The sequence below is a fragment of the Ammodytes marinus genome, assembly GCF_949987685.1.
Source record: "Ammodytes marinus genome assembly, chromosome: 23".
In the NCBI taxonomy this organism is placed as follows: domain Eukaryota; kingdom Metazoa; phylum Chordata; class Actinopteri; order Uranoscopiformes; family Ammodytidae; genus Ammodytes; species Ammodytes marinus.
The window spans coordinates 3,483,020-3,501,537 of NC_137227.1; the positions used below are offsets into that span (position 1 = coordinate 3,483,020).

Here is an 18,518-nt window from a genome sequence, read left to right on the forward strand (position 1 = left end):
TGAATAACTGTCAGTATTCCAAGTAGGTGGAAAAGTTGTGAAAGTCAGCAAGATGGCAAGATGAAAAGGAAAGAGACTATACATCGAAGAAAGCATGCTCAAAGAACAAAAGAAAGGAAAGCCAAAGAAGGATAAAATACATTTTAATGGCAGAAGAATGGCACTGCGGTAAATCATACGAGAAGTGCACTATGAAGAGAGACACACACAAAGGATAAGGGGAAAAGAAAAAAACATGAACATGAACAAAAGCAGCCCTTTACCAAAAATATATTTGTGAACAAAAAGTGAATGCTAGTTGAGTTGGCAATACTTTACATTGTATTGCTGTCAGGAAAAATACTATGACGATCTGAGATATGGCAGATTTCACTGGCCCTAAGTTGAAATTTAAGCCTACCATCTCCGGATCTCAGCACTCCCTCTCATGGGGCAGTTTAAATATAGTACCTAACATGACGCAACAGCTGGTAAAAAGCTTCAAACAAAATGAACCCACTTAAGAGGGGGCTATGGAAAAGACACTGGTGATGGCCACTGAACAACGTCTTTTTAACGGGATCTAACATTTGAAGTAAGCCAGTCAGTATGTGTTGTCATATTGTGTAAGGAGTTTTGCAGTATTCTCCAGCTTCTGTCGAAACTCCACAGAGTTGTCACATAATCCCTGCTTTTATGACATCACTGACATTGCAAATTTAGCCTTGTGCTTGGTATCATGACACCACACAGACCCCCTCCTTTCTCCCTCACTACCTTAACTCCACTTTGAATTCATTCCTATATTTAATTGATATTTAAAAAATATAACTGAGTTTGTTTATCAAAAACAATTTGCCACATTTAGCATTAACATTCTTTTCAAAAATCAACTTCCTGTTTTCACCGTCCGGTACATTCGCTTCTAATTTCTTTTTTTCTCTTCACTCCTTTTCTTTCAGTTCTTACTGAGCAGCATGCTCCCTGCATTCTTACATTGCCACAACTTTGGAACCTTTTACATACAATAAAAATGAATTCATGAGGATTTTTTCAAGTATCCATCTGGGTCATTTTCGTAAGATAAACTTACATCCTGTTGTTATTTTTATGTTCCTAATTTGTTTGTGGAGCCATTTACGTAAGCTCTCAAAACTTTTAAATAATCAAGCTGTGTTCCCGCTGGCAACAACAAGAGCAGGTGAAGATAGTCATTGCAAAAGCAATTGTATGTGCTCAAAATTGGCCACGTTGCTATAGACTGCAGAAGCACCAACCCTTTGACTCAAGCAGACACCAAGTGTGTTGTAATTCTACCAGAATCACTCTTTATCAATGGCTGTTGGTTTCCACACCTGAATTGAGCTCTTTTTAGCTGTAAACTTAGGTTTAGGAGCAGCTGCAGTGTTGCCACCTGAGGCAGATTCAGGCCTTGCAGCTATGGGAACAACAAAGCTACTGCGAGGCTGTGGCTGGTAAGGTATTGAGGGCGCTGCCATGTAGGGAGGGCTATTTGCCGGCTGGTAAGGGGCCTGCGGTGCCATTTGGTAGGGAAGGTTTGGAGACTGAGGAGCTTGGGGTTGATAAGCGGGTGGAGCAGGCTGCTGATACTGTTGGTTATAAACTTGCTGGTATTGACCACCAGGAGGCTGTTGATAAGGATTGGGAGGATAAACATTAGCTGGGTTTTGCTGGTATTGGCCATCATGCATCATAGGCTGCATTGGCATCCCAAAGGCTGGCTGTGGGTATGGGGCATTATATGGTCCAGCAGGCTGGACGGGAGCCATTTGCTCGTATTGAATTGGTGGGTTTTCAACTGGTGGGTTAGGAGGTGGACAGTCAGGATTAGGTGCAGCGGCCTTAGCAGCCTCAGCAGCCTCAGCAGCCTCTGCCGCTGGGCCATAAGTAAAGAGTGAAGACATGAGTTGATAGGGCTGATGCTTCATAACATCTATAACACTTAGGGGTTTAGGGGCAGGCTTTGGTTTGTCTTTGCCCTTTTTCTTGGCTTTGCTTGAGGGGCTACTTGGAGGAGGCTGCTTGGTTGCTGCTGGGGGATAAGAAGGGGACTGCATGGGATTATATGACCGTGAAGGTGGAGAACGTACGTTGGGTGTATATTTCCACTCAGTTGGTAGAGAAGGCGCTGGTGATATTGGCCGGCTCGTCTTGTTCGCTTGCACAGACTCAGAGTCCACAACAAACATCTCCATGCGCGACAGCCTTTTGGCAAACATATCAGCGCCTTTCCCTTTGACAACCGGCAGCTCCATGGCCGAACCTGGGGCATGTGGGTTCAAGACCGTGGCCATTGGGTTGATAGGCGACGAAGATCTTTGACTGATGGTGTAAGAGTGCATTCGCTGCGGTGGAGGCGGAGGAGTCCGGTCTTGTTGGGCATTCTGCGGTGGCTGCCAAGGTTTGGGAGAGGGATGAGTGTTCACCAATGGTGTTGAAACATTTGCAGGCATTTGCTGCGATTGTGGTGCCCAGGCATTCACAGGTGCCTGTGGCTGGGTCTGAGCAGGCTGAGGAGGCCATGTATTTAGTGGTGGTTGTGTCGAAGGCGTTGGAGGGGACTGTTGCCAGCTTGGCTGTGGTATGGGCTGGGGTGGAGCTGGTTGAGCCCAAGGTGGTTGCTGTTGGGCCGGGGTTTGCTGTTGGGCCCAATCATTCATTGGCTGCTGAGCAGGTTCTGAAGGATGCTGGGCCCACGGTGGTTGGGTCTGAGCCTGGGCAGGCACTGGCATCCATGGATTCACATTGACTTGAGGCTGCGCTGGAGGTTGTTCTTGGGGAGCTTGGATCCAAGGTGGTTGTACTTGGGATTGAGCTTGTGTTGGAGGCCATGTATTCATTGGAGGTTGCTGCTGTTGAGGTTGAGGTTGAGCTGATTCCCAAGGTGGTTGAGGCTGACCTGGTGCCTGTGGAGCCTGTTGCCATGCTGCCTGTTGTTGAGCTGGATGCTGTGGTTGCTGAGCCCATGGCGGTTGGGGCTGGGGTTCTGGCTGTACCCAAGGAGGTTGTGCTTGGGCTATGACCTGGGGTTGTTGCACCCATGGCGGTTGAGGCTGAGAGTCTGTCTGGGATGGCTGTACCCATGGTGCCTGGGCTTGCTGCTGCTGCTGCTGCTGCATTGGTTCCTGAGGTTGACCCCAATTTGGCTGCCCTTGAGGGTGTGTCCATGGTTGCTGAGGCTGCGCTTGCTCTTGATGCTGGGTCCAGGGAGGCTGAGCATGTGTCTGGGCCGGTGCTTGCTCTTGAGGCTGACTCCAAGATGGCTGAATTTGAGTTTGAGGGGCCCAAGCATTGGAAGGAGCTTGTGGCGGTGCTTGGGTCTGAATGGGTTGACGCGTCACCCAAGGTGGCTGTGGTGGGGACTGACTTGGAATTGGTTCCTGGGGCTGAACTTGAGCTTGATGCCAAGAGTTGGTAGATAGCTGTTGTTGGTGTGCTTGTGTTTGCACTGTAGCCCAGCTAGCAGTCACGGGAGCAGCCTCGGAGTGCACAGTGGAATTTATATGAACATTTTCCTCCTGAGCTGTGACTTGAAGAGTCTGTTGGTGAGATGCAGCCCATGTGTGCTGCTCCTCTGTGGTGGTGGTAGTGGTGTTGCTGGCAATGGCCTCCTGGGGGGCAGGAAGGGGAGAAGGCTCAAGGGCAGGTGCAGAGGTTGGCTCTAGTTCTGGAGCAGGGGTTGTCTCCACGGTGGGGGCAACAGCAGGTGTGCACACACTATTTTCAGCTTGTTGAGGCATGTCCTGGTTGGTAGGTTCCATCTGCGGAGACCAAGGAAGATTGTTGGGGTTGATCGCAGGCTTTGGAGCCACTGGTGGAGGAGTCTTGTGTTTGACTCTTGGAGACTGGAGAAAATTGCAAGCCTCTGCCCCAAGGCTGAAGTAATCTTCCTCTGGTTCTGACTCATTCCCCAGCTTCTTACCACTCCTGCTGAGGAGGTTAAGCAATGCTGGGTTAGGCGATACTTTTGGCGCCTCCTTAAAAGTGAACATAGGCGTGTTTCTTTTCTTTGCATCAGTCAACAGGCCAGTCTTAATTGCAGGGGTTGAAATGCGCTCATCGCGGGAAGCTATCTGCTCTCCTGGGCCCGCGGCATCTTGATTGGGCCCACTCATGAAAGGCTTTGCAGTACGATTGCTCAAGGAGCTCTGCATTTCACTGGTTTGATGTTGGACTGCGCCATTGACGTTTGCAGAATAGTGCTGCATTTGTTGTTGCTCTTGATGACATTCTTGCTGCTGCTGATACATTTGCTGTTGTTGATAATGTTGTTGTTGTTGTTGTTGTTGTTCATACTGCTGCTGCTGATAATGTTGTTGTTGTTGTTGGTATTGTTGTTGTTGTTGTTGTTGTTGGTAGTGTTGTTGCTGTTGCTGCTGCTGGTAATTCTGCTGTTGCTCATAGTACTGCTGCTCCTGATATTGCTGGTACTGTTGTTGCTGTTGGCTTTGTTGGTGCATATTTACATCCATGTAAGCCTGGGCCTCTGTTTTGGACTGTTGCATGTAGGAGTGCTCTGCTATCTTCTTTTCCTCCTCTGGCGGAACTCCTTCCACTGGAATTCCGCAGCGCCTCAGCTCCTCGTGTTCGGCAGAGATCTCATCCATCCGGAGACGGCGTTGGGCAAACATCAGCGCACCTTTGCCCTTGGTATCGGGCAAATCTTCCATCTCCGCTTGGTTTTGAAGGTTCCTTTCGATCTCGAGGAGACCCTTGTCCCAGTTGATGGTCAGCACACCTTTGCTACGCTGACCATTAGAGAGGAAATGCTGTTCTATGTCAGAATCGTCGGGGGCCACAAGTGTAAATTCGACGGTGTGGGTTTCGTCGTCTTCTTCGTCGCTGTACTCTGGTTCGTCTTCGCCCGTGCCGTAGCTGACGAGTGTGAATTTCTTGGCCCTCTGCCGATGTTTCTTGAACATCAACACCCCCTTGTTGTTGGGGTTGGGCGGAGCAGCCGTAAGGAGGAGAGCAATACGTTTACATTTGGACTTAGCCTCCTTGACCTGCTTTTCAGACAGACTCTCGCTACGCCTGAGCCCTGTAAAGAGAAGGAATAGAGAGAGTTAAGAGTATAGAATGCAGTGTATAACCCACCGAGGAGTACAGATAAACACAAATCATTGAATTTCTTTGGGAGTGTTCTTTGGAAAAGTAAAATCCTTCATTCTTGCTTTCCTATTTCTCCATTAGTAACAATTCTGTTGATCAGCTGATTTTCAGCTCTTTGATCATTCATCTAATGATTCAATTACTTAAAATTAAAAATGGATGTTGGTTTTATCAGTTGGGAATTACAATTACAGTTCATCATAGAAACCCCAATTTGGCTTTGCACTCTCATGAAGAGTAAAAATAGAGCAAGCTAAATAACAATGTGACAAAAATGACAAAATGAAATTTTTAAAACAACTTGTCACAATGTATTTAGTTTATTCCACGGATCGCAACTTGCAATTACAGATGTTTTTACAATACAACTAATGTGTATAGTAAAGCCAGAAGCAGAAATGACATAATAAATACAAATATGATACACATTATGCACTATTGAACTGATCTTCACAGCTATATTTTTTAAAACTAATCTATGAACTCATTCCTTGACCTTGTGTCCTTCTCCCACATGAGAAAAATGACATTCCATATAATTTAAACTTATTTTACCCTGTTGGATTGTATTGCTCTCATTTAGTTTGACAACAACCCATATTGCAATTGTAGAATTCTCTGACCCATGTCTAATATCCTCATTTGTTCACAGACAATGAAGTACGTCAGAAATAGAAACAGAGAAAGGTTTAAAATGTGCAACAAATCCACTAGCACAAGAGAGCTGTTACCAGTCCTTATCTGCAAGTTCACAAGCTGACCACTTCAGACTCTCTGTCCTTCTTAATCCGTCACATTTCTCGACACTTCCATACGATAGACATCACACTTAACATATATCACACCAAAAAACACCCTGAAATCACCCAACAATGCAATGCCATTATACAATAGTAAGTAGGCTTAATCTTTTATATTCCTGCAAGACTGACCTGAAGGTGGAGGACACAGCGGGAGTGAGCAACGGGCTCACTTTTTTAGCTCAGTTAAAGCACCCAGTTTGAAAGTATCAGGTAACGGGCCAGGGGAGCACATGCTAGTGTCTGTCAAAGGGCCACTTCTGCAGGCATCATCAGCGTGCTGGTGTTATATTTATGTCTTCAATACAGCTTACTGGAATGCCCCAGTGTCCATATTCATCATCCAGGATCGTCAAATTAGTTCTTCAAGATGTTTTTAAAAAGTGTTTTGTCTTCCTGAAAATGTGATCAATTGGTCCAACACTAACAGTTTGTTGGTTGGACTCATTCTATTTTTGTCTTTTATTGTCTGTCCACTGTCTCCCTGCTGTCACTTTCATTCATTTGTAATTGAGTTTAGACCCGGAAGTATCTGCTTGCATTTGAAGGAATGAGCACACTCCTTCATCTGCTGTGAGAGATGCTATTTTGAGGAGTACACACACTGGACATCAAGCATTGGAATGCACATGTGTCGTTGACAATGCAATTCAGTGTTGACCTATTAGCAAGCAGATTCCCACTTAAATGTGGTGTCTGCGAGTCAGCGATTCTGGTGAATGCTTGTTGTCAAAATCACTTATTAGCCAAAATCAGTGAATATCTCTATCTACCTGTACTGTGCGTGCACTACGCGCAGAAAATAAAATCCAGTGTTAATACACAGCCTAGGCTCCTTAAACTGTAAACAAAGGGTATGTAAACAAAGGGGCCCACCAAAGCTAGCAACATACAGTTTACAGAGCCTAGGCTGTGTTTTAACACTGGATTTTCTTTCAGCTAGCACACAGTTCGGACAGGAAGGGGATCGTGAGTAGATATTCGCTGATTTTGACAAAAAGTGATTTAGACAAGCTCAATGGTGTTTATGCCCCCAACAGAGCCTTCAAGGCAGCGCTGCTTGGAAGGCCCTAACGCCTCATTTCCACATACAGTACATAGTATACATACTCGGATGCGATCATTCATTCCTATGTGATTCTCCGTAATGTGCGGTGTGCCTCCGAAACTCCTCCCCTCCGTAATATTTCTGTCCGGTACGAATATTGAATTGAAAATTGAATGTACAAAAAATTTAACTTTTGCCGTGGATTACGGAGTACGACAGTTTGCTAGGTGAGCTTACATGCGATGTCCTTCCATTCAGTTTATGTTGATCAAAAAGTACTTTGTGACTTTCACTTTGTGAATCAGAGTAATGTTATTCTGCTAAAATATTGAATACCTTATACGTGATACGCTATATACTGTACAGTCGGATCATTTTTATCAGTTTGATATGAAATACAGTCGATTTATTTAATGACACAAGTTACAGTGCCTGCGATCTCTGCGGCATCGCCAGAGACACAGACGTCCACATTTCCTTCCGTTGGACACAAGAAGGACCATCTGTAAAATAACGGATGCAGTGACACGAGTGACATATGGAAACGAGGCGTTATAACCATGGTTATAACCCTAACATTAACCAGGCAACGCTGCCTTGAAGGCTGCGTTGGTGGTGCACTCTCCAGAATCCCTTAGTACACCTTTAAAGAATAGGTATTTTGCTTACCAATACCCACACACACAAACACACACACACACACACACTAGGTTGTGTTTTAACACTGGATTTTCTTTCAGCCCGAACACAATATTGACAGGAATGGGATTGTGAGTAGATTTAGACAAGTGCTCTCCAGAACCACTAACTACACCTTTAAATAATAGATATTTTGCTTACTGTGAGGGAATTTTGGGTGTTTAGTTGTAATATTAATGGTAAAGATGAATAGGTCATATATGCCTATCTTGTGTGTCTGTCTCACAGACTCTAGGTCAGCCTTGGAGCCTGTTAGAGACACTTAGGTCAGTTGTATAGATAAAGTCTCATCTCCTTCTACTCCAGAATGTTTCACTGTGTTCAGCTCTGAACCAACACATTGGTACGCTTGGTGCCCGAGCCGGGGAGGTGGTAGAAATAGCACGAGGTTAAAACACAGCTCTAAGCATGAGTCTGGGAGAATTGAGCCAAGCCAAGTCTCTAATAAATAATGCTTCATAATTCATCCAAGTCTCCTGAAATATTCTTCCACCTGAGTTGACATCCAACCTTAACAGAACTTCCATCACACTTACCATTACCCCCCCCCCCCCACACACACACACACACACCCACACACACATGCACACACACGCACACACACACACACACACACACACACACACACACACACACACACACACACACTTAACACCTTTGTATAAATAGATTCAGTCTATTAATCACTTACTGGCGTGCTTTGCGTGATGTTTGTTGGGCTTGTCTTGATCCCCTTCAGAATCAGACCCCTTCTCTTCCGCTGGTGTCGGAATTCCAAATGAGACCGTTGAAGACCCAGGAACTCCCTCGCTGTGCCCTCCTTCTCCTCCTCCTCCTCCTCCTCCTCCTTCGCTTTGGGATCCAATGCTGCTTCCAGTGACCCTGGGGGGGCCACCCACACTCAGGATGCCCCTCCCTGCTCCCGATGCTGCCGGCTGCTGCACAATGACCTCCACCTGGCCTGGCACGGAAGTATGGGAGCTGAGCACCACCCCACGCTGCCCCAGGGGCACCCTCGCAGGGCATGACACGTAGTGGGATGACGTGGTGGTGGTGGTGGTGTGGATCTTCTCAACAGCCTCTCTGCTTGACAGTTCTCCCTGGATCCCGTGAGCACTCCCCAGAGAGGTAAAGCCCGCATCGTCATCTTCCATGGTTTGCTGGGAGAGGGACACCTGGAGCTCCACCATGTCCCCAAAATCCCCCCCATGGTAGGCCTCGTCTCCTAGGGACTCCGATATGTAGATTTCCCTGGGGCTGGGGGACCTGTGCTTTGGGGAGAGGATGTGGAGCGTGGTGCTCTCCAAAGCCTGGCCCGGAGAGCCCGTCTCTCCACCACAGTATGCCTCTTCTGGTTCATAGTCTTCTGGGCAGTGTCTTCCAGGAGGAGAGGGGAGAACAGGGAATGAGTTATGAAAGCTGTGTCTTAGTTCAACATAACCATTCACTAACATTATATAGAGAGAACGTCACTTACAGGAAGGTTATCAAGTGTTAACAATCACTCTTGCTTAATTCCACTGTCAAAGAATAAGAAAACACAATGTCATTATCTCTAGATTAAATGAATTTAAGTGAACCTCCGTGACTATAGTGCTTAATACATTCTGATAGCCACAAGCTGGGTTACCCTATAACCCCAATAAAACAGCGTTTTCCTTTGATATGCCTTCAAAACAACTGTATATCCCTTTGCAGTTTAAATGAGGGCACAGACACTGGCAAATACTGACTGAGTAACGACTGAACAGCTGCATGTCAATCAGACACACTGTGAAACTTTGTCCGTGCCGGGTAGAAGGCCGGCATGGTGGACAGTGAGTGACACACATGAACTCGCTAATAAACAACAGACGTGAATGCACAATTTTGCAGATTACATACACAAGCAGTGAGTGGTTCACTGAACTATGCAAAATGGCCCACGGGTCATAAAACCACAATGCTATCTAAATGCTAATATAGTGGCACTACAGTATAATCATTTTTGCATTGCTGTTGAATGCCAAAGAGCTACTAGTAAAAAGCTCACATCGCTCAGTTGTTGTCACTATACACTGTACTGTACCCCATATTGTGGTGTTCATTCTTTTCATTCGCTTTTAAATGTCTTCTAATGTGTTTTATGTATTTTAATCTTGTTCCTGTAAAGCACTTTGAATGGCCTTGTGTCTGAATTGTGCTATATAAATAAACTTGCCTTGCCTTGCCTTGTCAATTGTGTTTATTTTCCATGCAATTCACAGAGGTGCTATGTGGTCGCTACCTTTTGACAAGCAGCTGCAGGCAGTCGATGGAAGTGTCTATGAGTGCAAAGGCTCGCGAGAGGGTGAGATCCACACACGGCTCTCCGTTTAGAGACACCACCTCATCACCCTCCTGCACTCCAGCCAAGAAGGCACGGCCCCCTTCCTCTACCTGTGAGCAGATGAAACATATTAGAAAGAGCACCAAAAAAAAAGTTGGGAAAAACACAGCCATATCACACACCAAGCCAAGTCTTCCCTTGGGGTGTCAGAGCATCACCATTAGGTAATATCATTAGATGCTCCCAATGAACCACAATACAAAGTATGAAGATAGTCCCACTCACATAAAGCTCTTGAACAGGTGTAACAGCCCCAAATATGGTCATTGCCCTCTTACCTTTCCACACTGTCCCCAGCTTTGACAGTGTTGCTATTTACAGGAAAAGCATGTCGCTTGCCACTATGGTCATAATACATACACTTCCCCCCCAAGGTCAGTGTCATATATATATATATATATATATATATATATATATATATATATATATATAAATATATATATATATATATATATATATATATATATATATATATATTGAGAGATAAGAGAGGACAGTATTTTTTAAGGATGTAAAAAATAACTTAAAATACATCATGCATTCAAATGAAATAATGTGGTGGCCTAAGTGAAGCATGGATACAAGAGTCAATCTGCAAATTAAATAACAATAAGGTTAGCCAAACATTTTCTTTTTGTAAATAAAGAGGTTTATGTTTAGCACTAAAAGCAATGTTGAGCTAGGCAGTGGGTGTAGAACATCCTAAGTCAATTGGATGAAAACTGTTTTTTTAAGACTAGATCGTTTATATTCTAAAGAAGTATTTTCACCACACAGCTGTATGGTATTGCTGTACGCCTCCTCTGTGCAGATGAATTTAAAGGGCACCTCTTCACACTGTTAAATAATGACTGATGGCTTCACTCCCATGAAATGAATTCCCCAGGCCCATAATATGGCTCATTAATAATGGGATTTAATGAGGAGAAATACCCCCCATACATTTTGCCCAAAAGGCCACCCATACAGATAGGTGGATAAGCTCATCAGATGCATGCCATGAAAATATATGCTCCGATGAAACATGATAAGATATTTTGCCATTACTACAGATGAACAGATTTTTAAAAGAAGGTCTATAATGTCTGCAGTAGTTTAACATTAGGCAAAATACGGATAGGCCTACTACGGATAGGCCTACTCTTTTAAGAATTGAACCTGATTGTTTGGCCATCCATCAAGCTAATGTCCCTTTTGCTACCTTGGCAGCACTCTCTTCAAGTTGAGTTGATCACACCAGCGGCAAACAAAAAAACAGTCGCCTAGGGAACTAATGTTAATGTTGCTGTTACCCAGAAAAAGCTTTCCCGGCAAGCAGCAGGAACCTACAATTATGGAAGTGCCAGATCTCAGACTGCATTTCAAAACAACTGTGGACACTAGGTCTCCCTGTTTATTTGAACACCAAAGTAAAAGTCTGTGTTGCTCTCTCATGCCTTGCTGTTTTCAAATTTGCAATAAATGAAGAGGGATACACACCAAACTAACCGTCTCCAAAGCAGTGTATGAATATATAAGTACTGAATGAAGTCAGTGCAAATCATGCTATATAAATTTTTTTTTAACTTCCCATATATACTATCTATGTTCTAACAAGAGATACTTGCAGTACAACAACTGTGTCACTAGATGGCGATGCAGACACACACAAACGCACACACATGTACACACACACACACAGATCTTTGACTGCTAAAGGAAGAAGAAGCAGTATCATAAGCATTGGGAAAACACTGTAGTTTATGTCTGAAAACATTCGATTGATTTGTGCACCAAATGCATAGCATACATTTAGTGATTTTGAAAAATACATATCTACAAACATACATGAAGTACAACCATACCTGCATATTCAGTACAGAACCTGAAACATACACCCCTGAGTCTGACATAGGCCACATCTTGGCCAATAAAATGGGCCTATTTTGCCGTGTGTACATACAGTATATATAAACACAAATATTGTATGGGTCATTTTATAGAGCTGGTAACTTTAAGAGCAAACCCCTCCAAGTTTTTAAGAGTTCTTGACAGTGTGCAAACAGGCCCTATAAGGCAGCCGGTGTGTGTGTGTGTGCGTGCATGCATGTGTGTGTTCGTGTGTGTGTGTGTGTGTGTGTGCGCGTGCATGCATGTGTGTGTTCGTGTGTGTGTGTGTGTGTGTGTGTGTGTGTGTGTGTGTGTGTGTGTGTCTATTGGGACTCACTCCTCACTGCAGGGAGGACGGTTTGTCTGGAACGCAACGCACAGCAAACCCCCTTGTGCTCCAAAAAAGGAAGGGAAACGTTTGTCGTCGCCTCTCCCTTCGCAACGCAAAGACACACACACACATACACACACAGGCAGGCAACCTTCAACAGAGGTGTAATGTAACTAAGTACATACTCAACTACTGAACTTATGTGCAAGCTTTCGCCAGTTGTACTCTACTTGAATCTTTGCTTTGTATGATACTTTCTATTTCTACTCCACTACAATGGGAAATATAAAAGAAAAAAATACATTTATGAATTAAGATTTTTGCACACATAATTATGAAGCGTTAATAAAATATTGTAGTCTATTAACCGACACTGACACAAATAATGTATTGACTATTGATTTGTAATGCTAAGATTACAAAAAAAGTGTAATACTGCATTTTCCTGTTTATACTGACATACTTCTAGTTAGGTAACGTAAATGAAGGACCTCTACTTGTACCAGAGTATTTATACAGTTAAGTATTTGAACATTTACTTAAGTAAATGATCTGATTACCACTGCTTAAGCACTACCTAGTGCATCTCTGAACATTCTACATTCCATATAAGCTTAAAACCTTTGATATTTACAGGATATACTCAACCAATCTGAGAATGTAGTACTTTTACTCAAGTGGCATCGTAAATGGTGACTTGTAACAGGGTCATTCTTTTCTAGTATCTAAGGATTCTAAGCTAACTCAAGTATGCCTTTCAGGTCCTGTTTACACCACTGAAGTTCAAAGGAGGCAGATACAAAAGTAGTGTCTCAGTCCTGGTCGTCACACGCCACTTGTAAAGAAAAGCAGAGTCTGCTCTAGTTGCTGTGCAGGGACAGGAAAACAAATAGATGCTAATGTGGTTGTCAGGAGACGAGAACACACTGTAAACAGCAGTGGCCTGGTTTTGTCAGAAAAAAGGCCCTTTAAAAAATACCACTGAGCAGAATTGTGTGTGGGGCCACAGTATGAGGCACAAGTACATGCCTATGTTATTATCCTGACTTGGCTATTTTCAAATCTATCTATCTAATAAGCTTAAACACAACAGATAATCACAGGAAACATGGTGACTGCATAATGTGGGCACAATAGCTCCCGGCAGTTCCTGCACCCATACACAGCTTTAAGCAATTATGTTTTTTTTTTTTTTAACATTTCAGGCAAATATTTTCCAGCTGCCGTATACAGGTAGCGTTCGCTCGCACAGCGTGGGAGGATGGTTATGTTTAATGTCTTCATTCACTTTTTTTTGCCTTAAAGGAGAGGTGTAGAAGCATTTCAAGGGGCTAGATAGTACAGTCTGCTTTGGTTTATTGCATTTACAGTATGTATATATAGGGACAGTTTCAAAGACATGGATTAAGACTAAGTTTCAGCATGGAGATTGTCCATCGAAAGTACAATTTAGTCGAGGACTAGGCTTAATCCATGTCTGTGAAACTGGCCCATAGTGTACTGAATCTCAAACAGATTTAACTACAATATAATTTTCATTTGGGCAGGTAGAAAAGAAACACTCAGAAGACCAATGCAACTTAAAAATAAAAAAAATACTCCCATTCAAATCATTACACCAAACGCTTTGCAAGATTAATACGGAATACGGATATTGGGGTGTTTATACAAGAGTTCCAGCTCTCTGTGTCCATGCTCTACTTGATTTGAAACCGAAGCAGAACACTTTGCCCAAACATTCCTTCATTTTTGTTTCTTTGTGAAGTAAATTTACTTTGGGAAGAAGCCTACAGGAAGCAATGTCTTTTTTATGTTATGTGCAATGTAAGGCATCAGAAAACATTACACTTGCACATGATGCCACTATAACAATGCCCTACTGGATGTGCCTTCCGGTAAGAGGAAAAGAACGTCACTCTGACAAATTACTCTGAAAAATAAGATTTACTTCAATGGACTTCCATATTGAAATGCCCATTTTGACAAATACAAGCATCCTTACTAATACATGATCCTTCTCACTTTATAAACAGCAGAGTCAAATTTAGGTCCAACACAGCCAGCCTAGAAACACAGCAACTCACAACATAAAAAAAAAAAAAAAAAAAAACAGTTGGAGGAGTTGGCCTTAGTTTGTTTGGGTGATGGGGGGGGGGAGAATAAACTAGCACACTAGTCATTATCTGAGGTCATTGCTTTCTCCCCGGATAGAGGGATTAGATGTTTTCCTGAATAAAAAACAATGCCAGCAAACACTCCGGCAATGGAAGGAGCTGTGAAGCACGTTGTTTACTCTGGGATAGAAATGGGATGCAGTGAATGCTATTTTGCAGATTGCTAGGCAGCTTGATAAGGTTCCTATGGTGCACAATTAGGGGCTGAATCGTCTGCAACAAGAGCTCCTCTTTGTGCAGCTAAAGGGCAAGGTAACCTGGGCAAAGAAGACTTGCAATGTAGTAAGACCGTGGTATAACAAGCTTTGGATGAGCTCTTATTAGTGTAGAATCTGAAAAAAAAGTCTATATCTGACTTGATTTATGATCGATTTCCATTTGTAATTCGCTTCTCCATAAAACTGACCTGATGCATGTTGACATTCCACATAACAAGATGGCATACCTTAGTGATTGGCTAAAGAGCCTCCTTCCTAGGTTGACAGGGGTTAAATTTTTATTATTGTTATAATTTTTTTCAAATATCTATTCAGTATTCAAACTAATTATATTTAAAGGCAATACATCCAAAACCGGCATTACACTGTCGCCCACATATCAGAAGTAAGCTTGTGTGCTGCTGGTTAAAATGCAGCATTGTGGTTTCTGTAGCTTTTTAAAAAAAAAGAAAAAAGAGTGACCTCATCAACTTTGTGCTCAGGCCAGGACTCCAGAATGGGGAGAAAAATACTGCCTCCCTTATATGGAGAGGAGCCTTTTTAAAGAGTGGATACCCCCGTGCCCTCACACTGTCTACTGCCTGTCAGAGCACTGCACAATCACTTTCTCTCAAGCAACAATACACCATTTACCACCACATTTAACCAATGCTGTTTTATATATAGAAAAACACACATTTTACCTGAGAGCCACTAGGTTGAGAGCATGTATCACTATCTTGGTATGTTCGCTTCTTTTGAATTTTTAACTAACTAGAAAAGTTTTTTGGAGGTATGTTTGGAGTGATGCTTTCCAGATGAGGTGGTACTGGGAGACAAATGCATCATATGTTGCTACTTCGACCATAATAGGCCGAACATGTAAATGAGTTGTCTTTACGAGACTCTTATGCAACACATGAGAACACTAAAGAATCCTCTAGAATTGTCTAAAATTAGATAAAGTAAAACTGAAACAGGCATGAGAAGTAGCAAGGGGGGGGGCATTGACCCATATGGGGAAAGAGAGGACACAGAGGCTTTCGCTTGGTGTTTTTTGCTCCCTAAATCTCCGCTGCTGTTGTTGTTGCTGCTGGGTCTTTGGCATTGCATTTGGTAACGGTTATGTTGTTGGCTCAAGCCTGTACCAGACTGTGTGGGGCATTTGTATAATGGAAGTGAACTGGGCTTGGAATGGTTGCTGTGAATCAGCAGGGAGTAGTTTGAAGTTGACTGTGTGCCTACATTTCAGATTTTGTCTGTCATGTTGTTGTAATGTCTCATTGTTTTATGTTATGTTTATTTTTTATCTGGTAGGAGCCACTTACTAAATGCTAAGGAATTAATAAGTGATTTCTTTATAACTATAGTGCATACCTTTTTCATATACATCAATGACAGTTACATTCGAACCATATAGCGAGTTGACGCAAAGTTGATTAAGCCCATCAGCTACATAACACTCTATCTGTATTTCTCAGTAGGGCAGTGTTTACAAACTAGTGTCGCCCCCTAACACTGGTGCAGGAGCTCAGAAAAATCCCGAGAAGCGTCAAAGAAATCTTTCAGGGGTTGATTCTACTGCTATGAAAAAAAAACTGGAGTTAAGCAGAAGGTATAAGATCCATATGCGATCACCGAAGGCTTACCCAATTGAGATGCACCGACAGTGTTGTTGTAATTACTCAGAATTCCTCATGGGGAGGGGCAATACAAGTTACACACTATAGCTTTAACGACAAGTTGTTTATTTAAGTGTCTTAAAATCCTCTTACCAGATGTGCTAATTTGATGCTTCAGTTGACATGCATATACTTTTATTATTATTAGATGAGACCATATCATGCGACCAAATGTAGAAATACAATCTACATCATAAAAAAAACTCACAAGTGAACTTTAAGAATTGTGGCTTTGATAAAAAAAAACATATCAATAAAAATGATCTATGCTTTCAGAGTGGCTCTACGTTATAACAGTGCGGGCTTTGATGTGGAAGGAATGCAAGCCTGAAGACAAACATTTACACATTCACCACACGGAGACAGGCCTGTATAATGACGGACCCAGCATGTATGTGTGAACATGTGTGGCCATACCATATATAGAGTCCACAGCAGATCTTCAGGGCACCTGGCTTTTACCTCCCTCAAGAAACATCACAGCAATATATCTGAAAGTTATCTTGAATCTGTTATCTGTATAGGCCTATGTCTGCATTAATCAGCTAAGTTTTATATGAGCATTTGTTTCCACATCCAAGAAGACTAAATATATATATGCCCTTAAGACTGAGTTTATGAGAAACAACCAGCACATGACACTTTTTTAATGTAACCTTATCTGTTCTGAGTTTATAGTATGATACACTTACACAATGCTCATAAGTAGACTCTTCAATAACGATGTATTATTAAAGTAAGATGTAAGATACTGTGATCCATTGGATAAGCTATTGAAAGTGTGAGCAATGAATGGATACATGCACTTTCAATAGACAAACAAGAATACAACATGTGTTTAAAGGAATACTCATGCCATCCACAGCTCACATAAATAAAACATATCCAAATTGGTAAAAGTATGAATAATTGACATTTACAACGAAAAGAAAACATGAATAACAGCCTTGACACTATATATGCATAGATAATACAGCGTCATAGGGAAAGTGGCTTCATCAGAGGGCACCTACTGTTACCTACAAGGTTTATTACCACACTATCGAGGCTAAACAAATCATGTGTGGGCCAGGAGATGTCATATAGCAGAACGTGCAATTAACCTGCCCTTTCTGACAGCATTATGTTCTTTTTGTCTGCATTCTCATAAAGTTTATGAAAATTTAGAGTCGTGCGTATAACCATGCACCCCATCTCTCTCACTGTCTAGTTTGGTTACTCCGAAAAATTGCTTTTCTTTCTTTTTTTTCTTTATGAGTGATAATAGATCGCGATGTGCAAGCTTCACGCTCTGGCTTGGCCTTGACCATATAAGGGTGCCGAGGGATCTCACCAGGCACCAAAACACAACCGACGCACACAAAAATGCAGCAACACGCTCGTCTCCGGTCTGCTCCGCATTTTAAATTCACTCCCCCACCACAGTTTGTTATGTCTCCTCCAAATTTTATTTTCACTGATTTACTCAACAAAAGTAAATAATAGACACATGGTAGGCTATTTGTAAATCCAAACGTAGGGAATGCAAACAAACTCCACAAAAGGTTAGTAAAAATAAACTTTCGTTTTGGTGATATAGGCCTGGCTATATTTATTTATTTTTTCAATGATATTTGCAGTGAGAGGGCACGATTCTAAGGTGTCTGGCACATGTCCCATTTCTAACTCAAAACAATTCCTTCGTAGCCTATTTATTAATCAAACACCTAAAACAAAGATAGATAGATAGATAGATAGATAGATAGATAGATAGATAGATAGATAGATAGATAGATAGATAGATAGATAGATAGATAGATAGATAGATAGATAGATAGATAGATAGATAGATAGATAGATAGATAGATAGATAGATAGATAGATAGATAGATAGATAGATAGATAGATAGATAGATAGATAGATAGATAGATAGATAGATAGATAGATAGATAGATAGATAGATAGATAGATAGATAGATAGATAGATAGATAGATAGATAGATAGATAGATAGATAGATAGATAAAGAAATAGATACCTGGGTGACTAAGAAAGGTGTGTAGGTGTCCCCCTCTCCCTCTCGCAGGGTGAATCCCCAGGGTGCGCCGCCGTACAGCGTTACGCACAGGTAATCCCCGGTCCCCATGCTCAGTCAGACGTCCACACCGCGAGCATGGAGCTGTCAGCGCGCACCAGCAGCACTTCTCTCCCAAAACAAGCCAACCTCCTGCATCACACCGCTGTATAATCCCCATCATA

At 42.5% G+C, this 18,518-nt stretch overlaps 1 protein-coding gene across 2 annotated transcripts in view; it reads right to left on the reverse strand.

Annotated features, from left to right (window-relative positions):
* synpo2a (synaptopodin 2a) overlaps positions 1–18,458 on the reverse strand; it is a 23,599-nt gene extending 5,141 nt beyond the window's left edge. The window contains exons 1-4 of one of the 2 annotated variants that reach the window (XM_080051648.1): positions 18,298–18,458; positions 9,926–10,077; positions 8,351–9,036; positions 2,091–5,041 (exon numbers count right to left, since the gene is read on the reverse strand). In XM_080051648.1, coding sequence (XP_079907774.1) covers positions 2,091–5,041; positions 8,351–9,036; positions 9,926–10,077; positions 18,298–18,405 — 3,897 coding nt within the window. In that variant the 5' untranslated portion in view covers positions 18,406–18,458. Of the gene's footprint in view, positions 1–40; positions 5,042–8,350; positions 9,037–9,925; positions 10,078–18,297 lie in introns of those variants that run through there. The other variant, XM_080051647.1, reaches the window with a different exon arrangement.
* Positions 18,459–18,518: the final 60 nt, after the last annotated feature.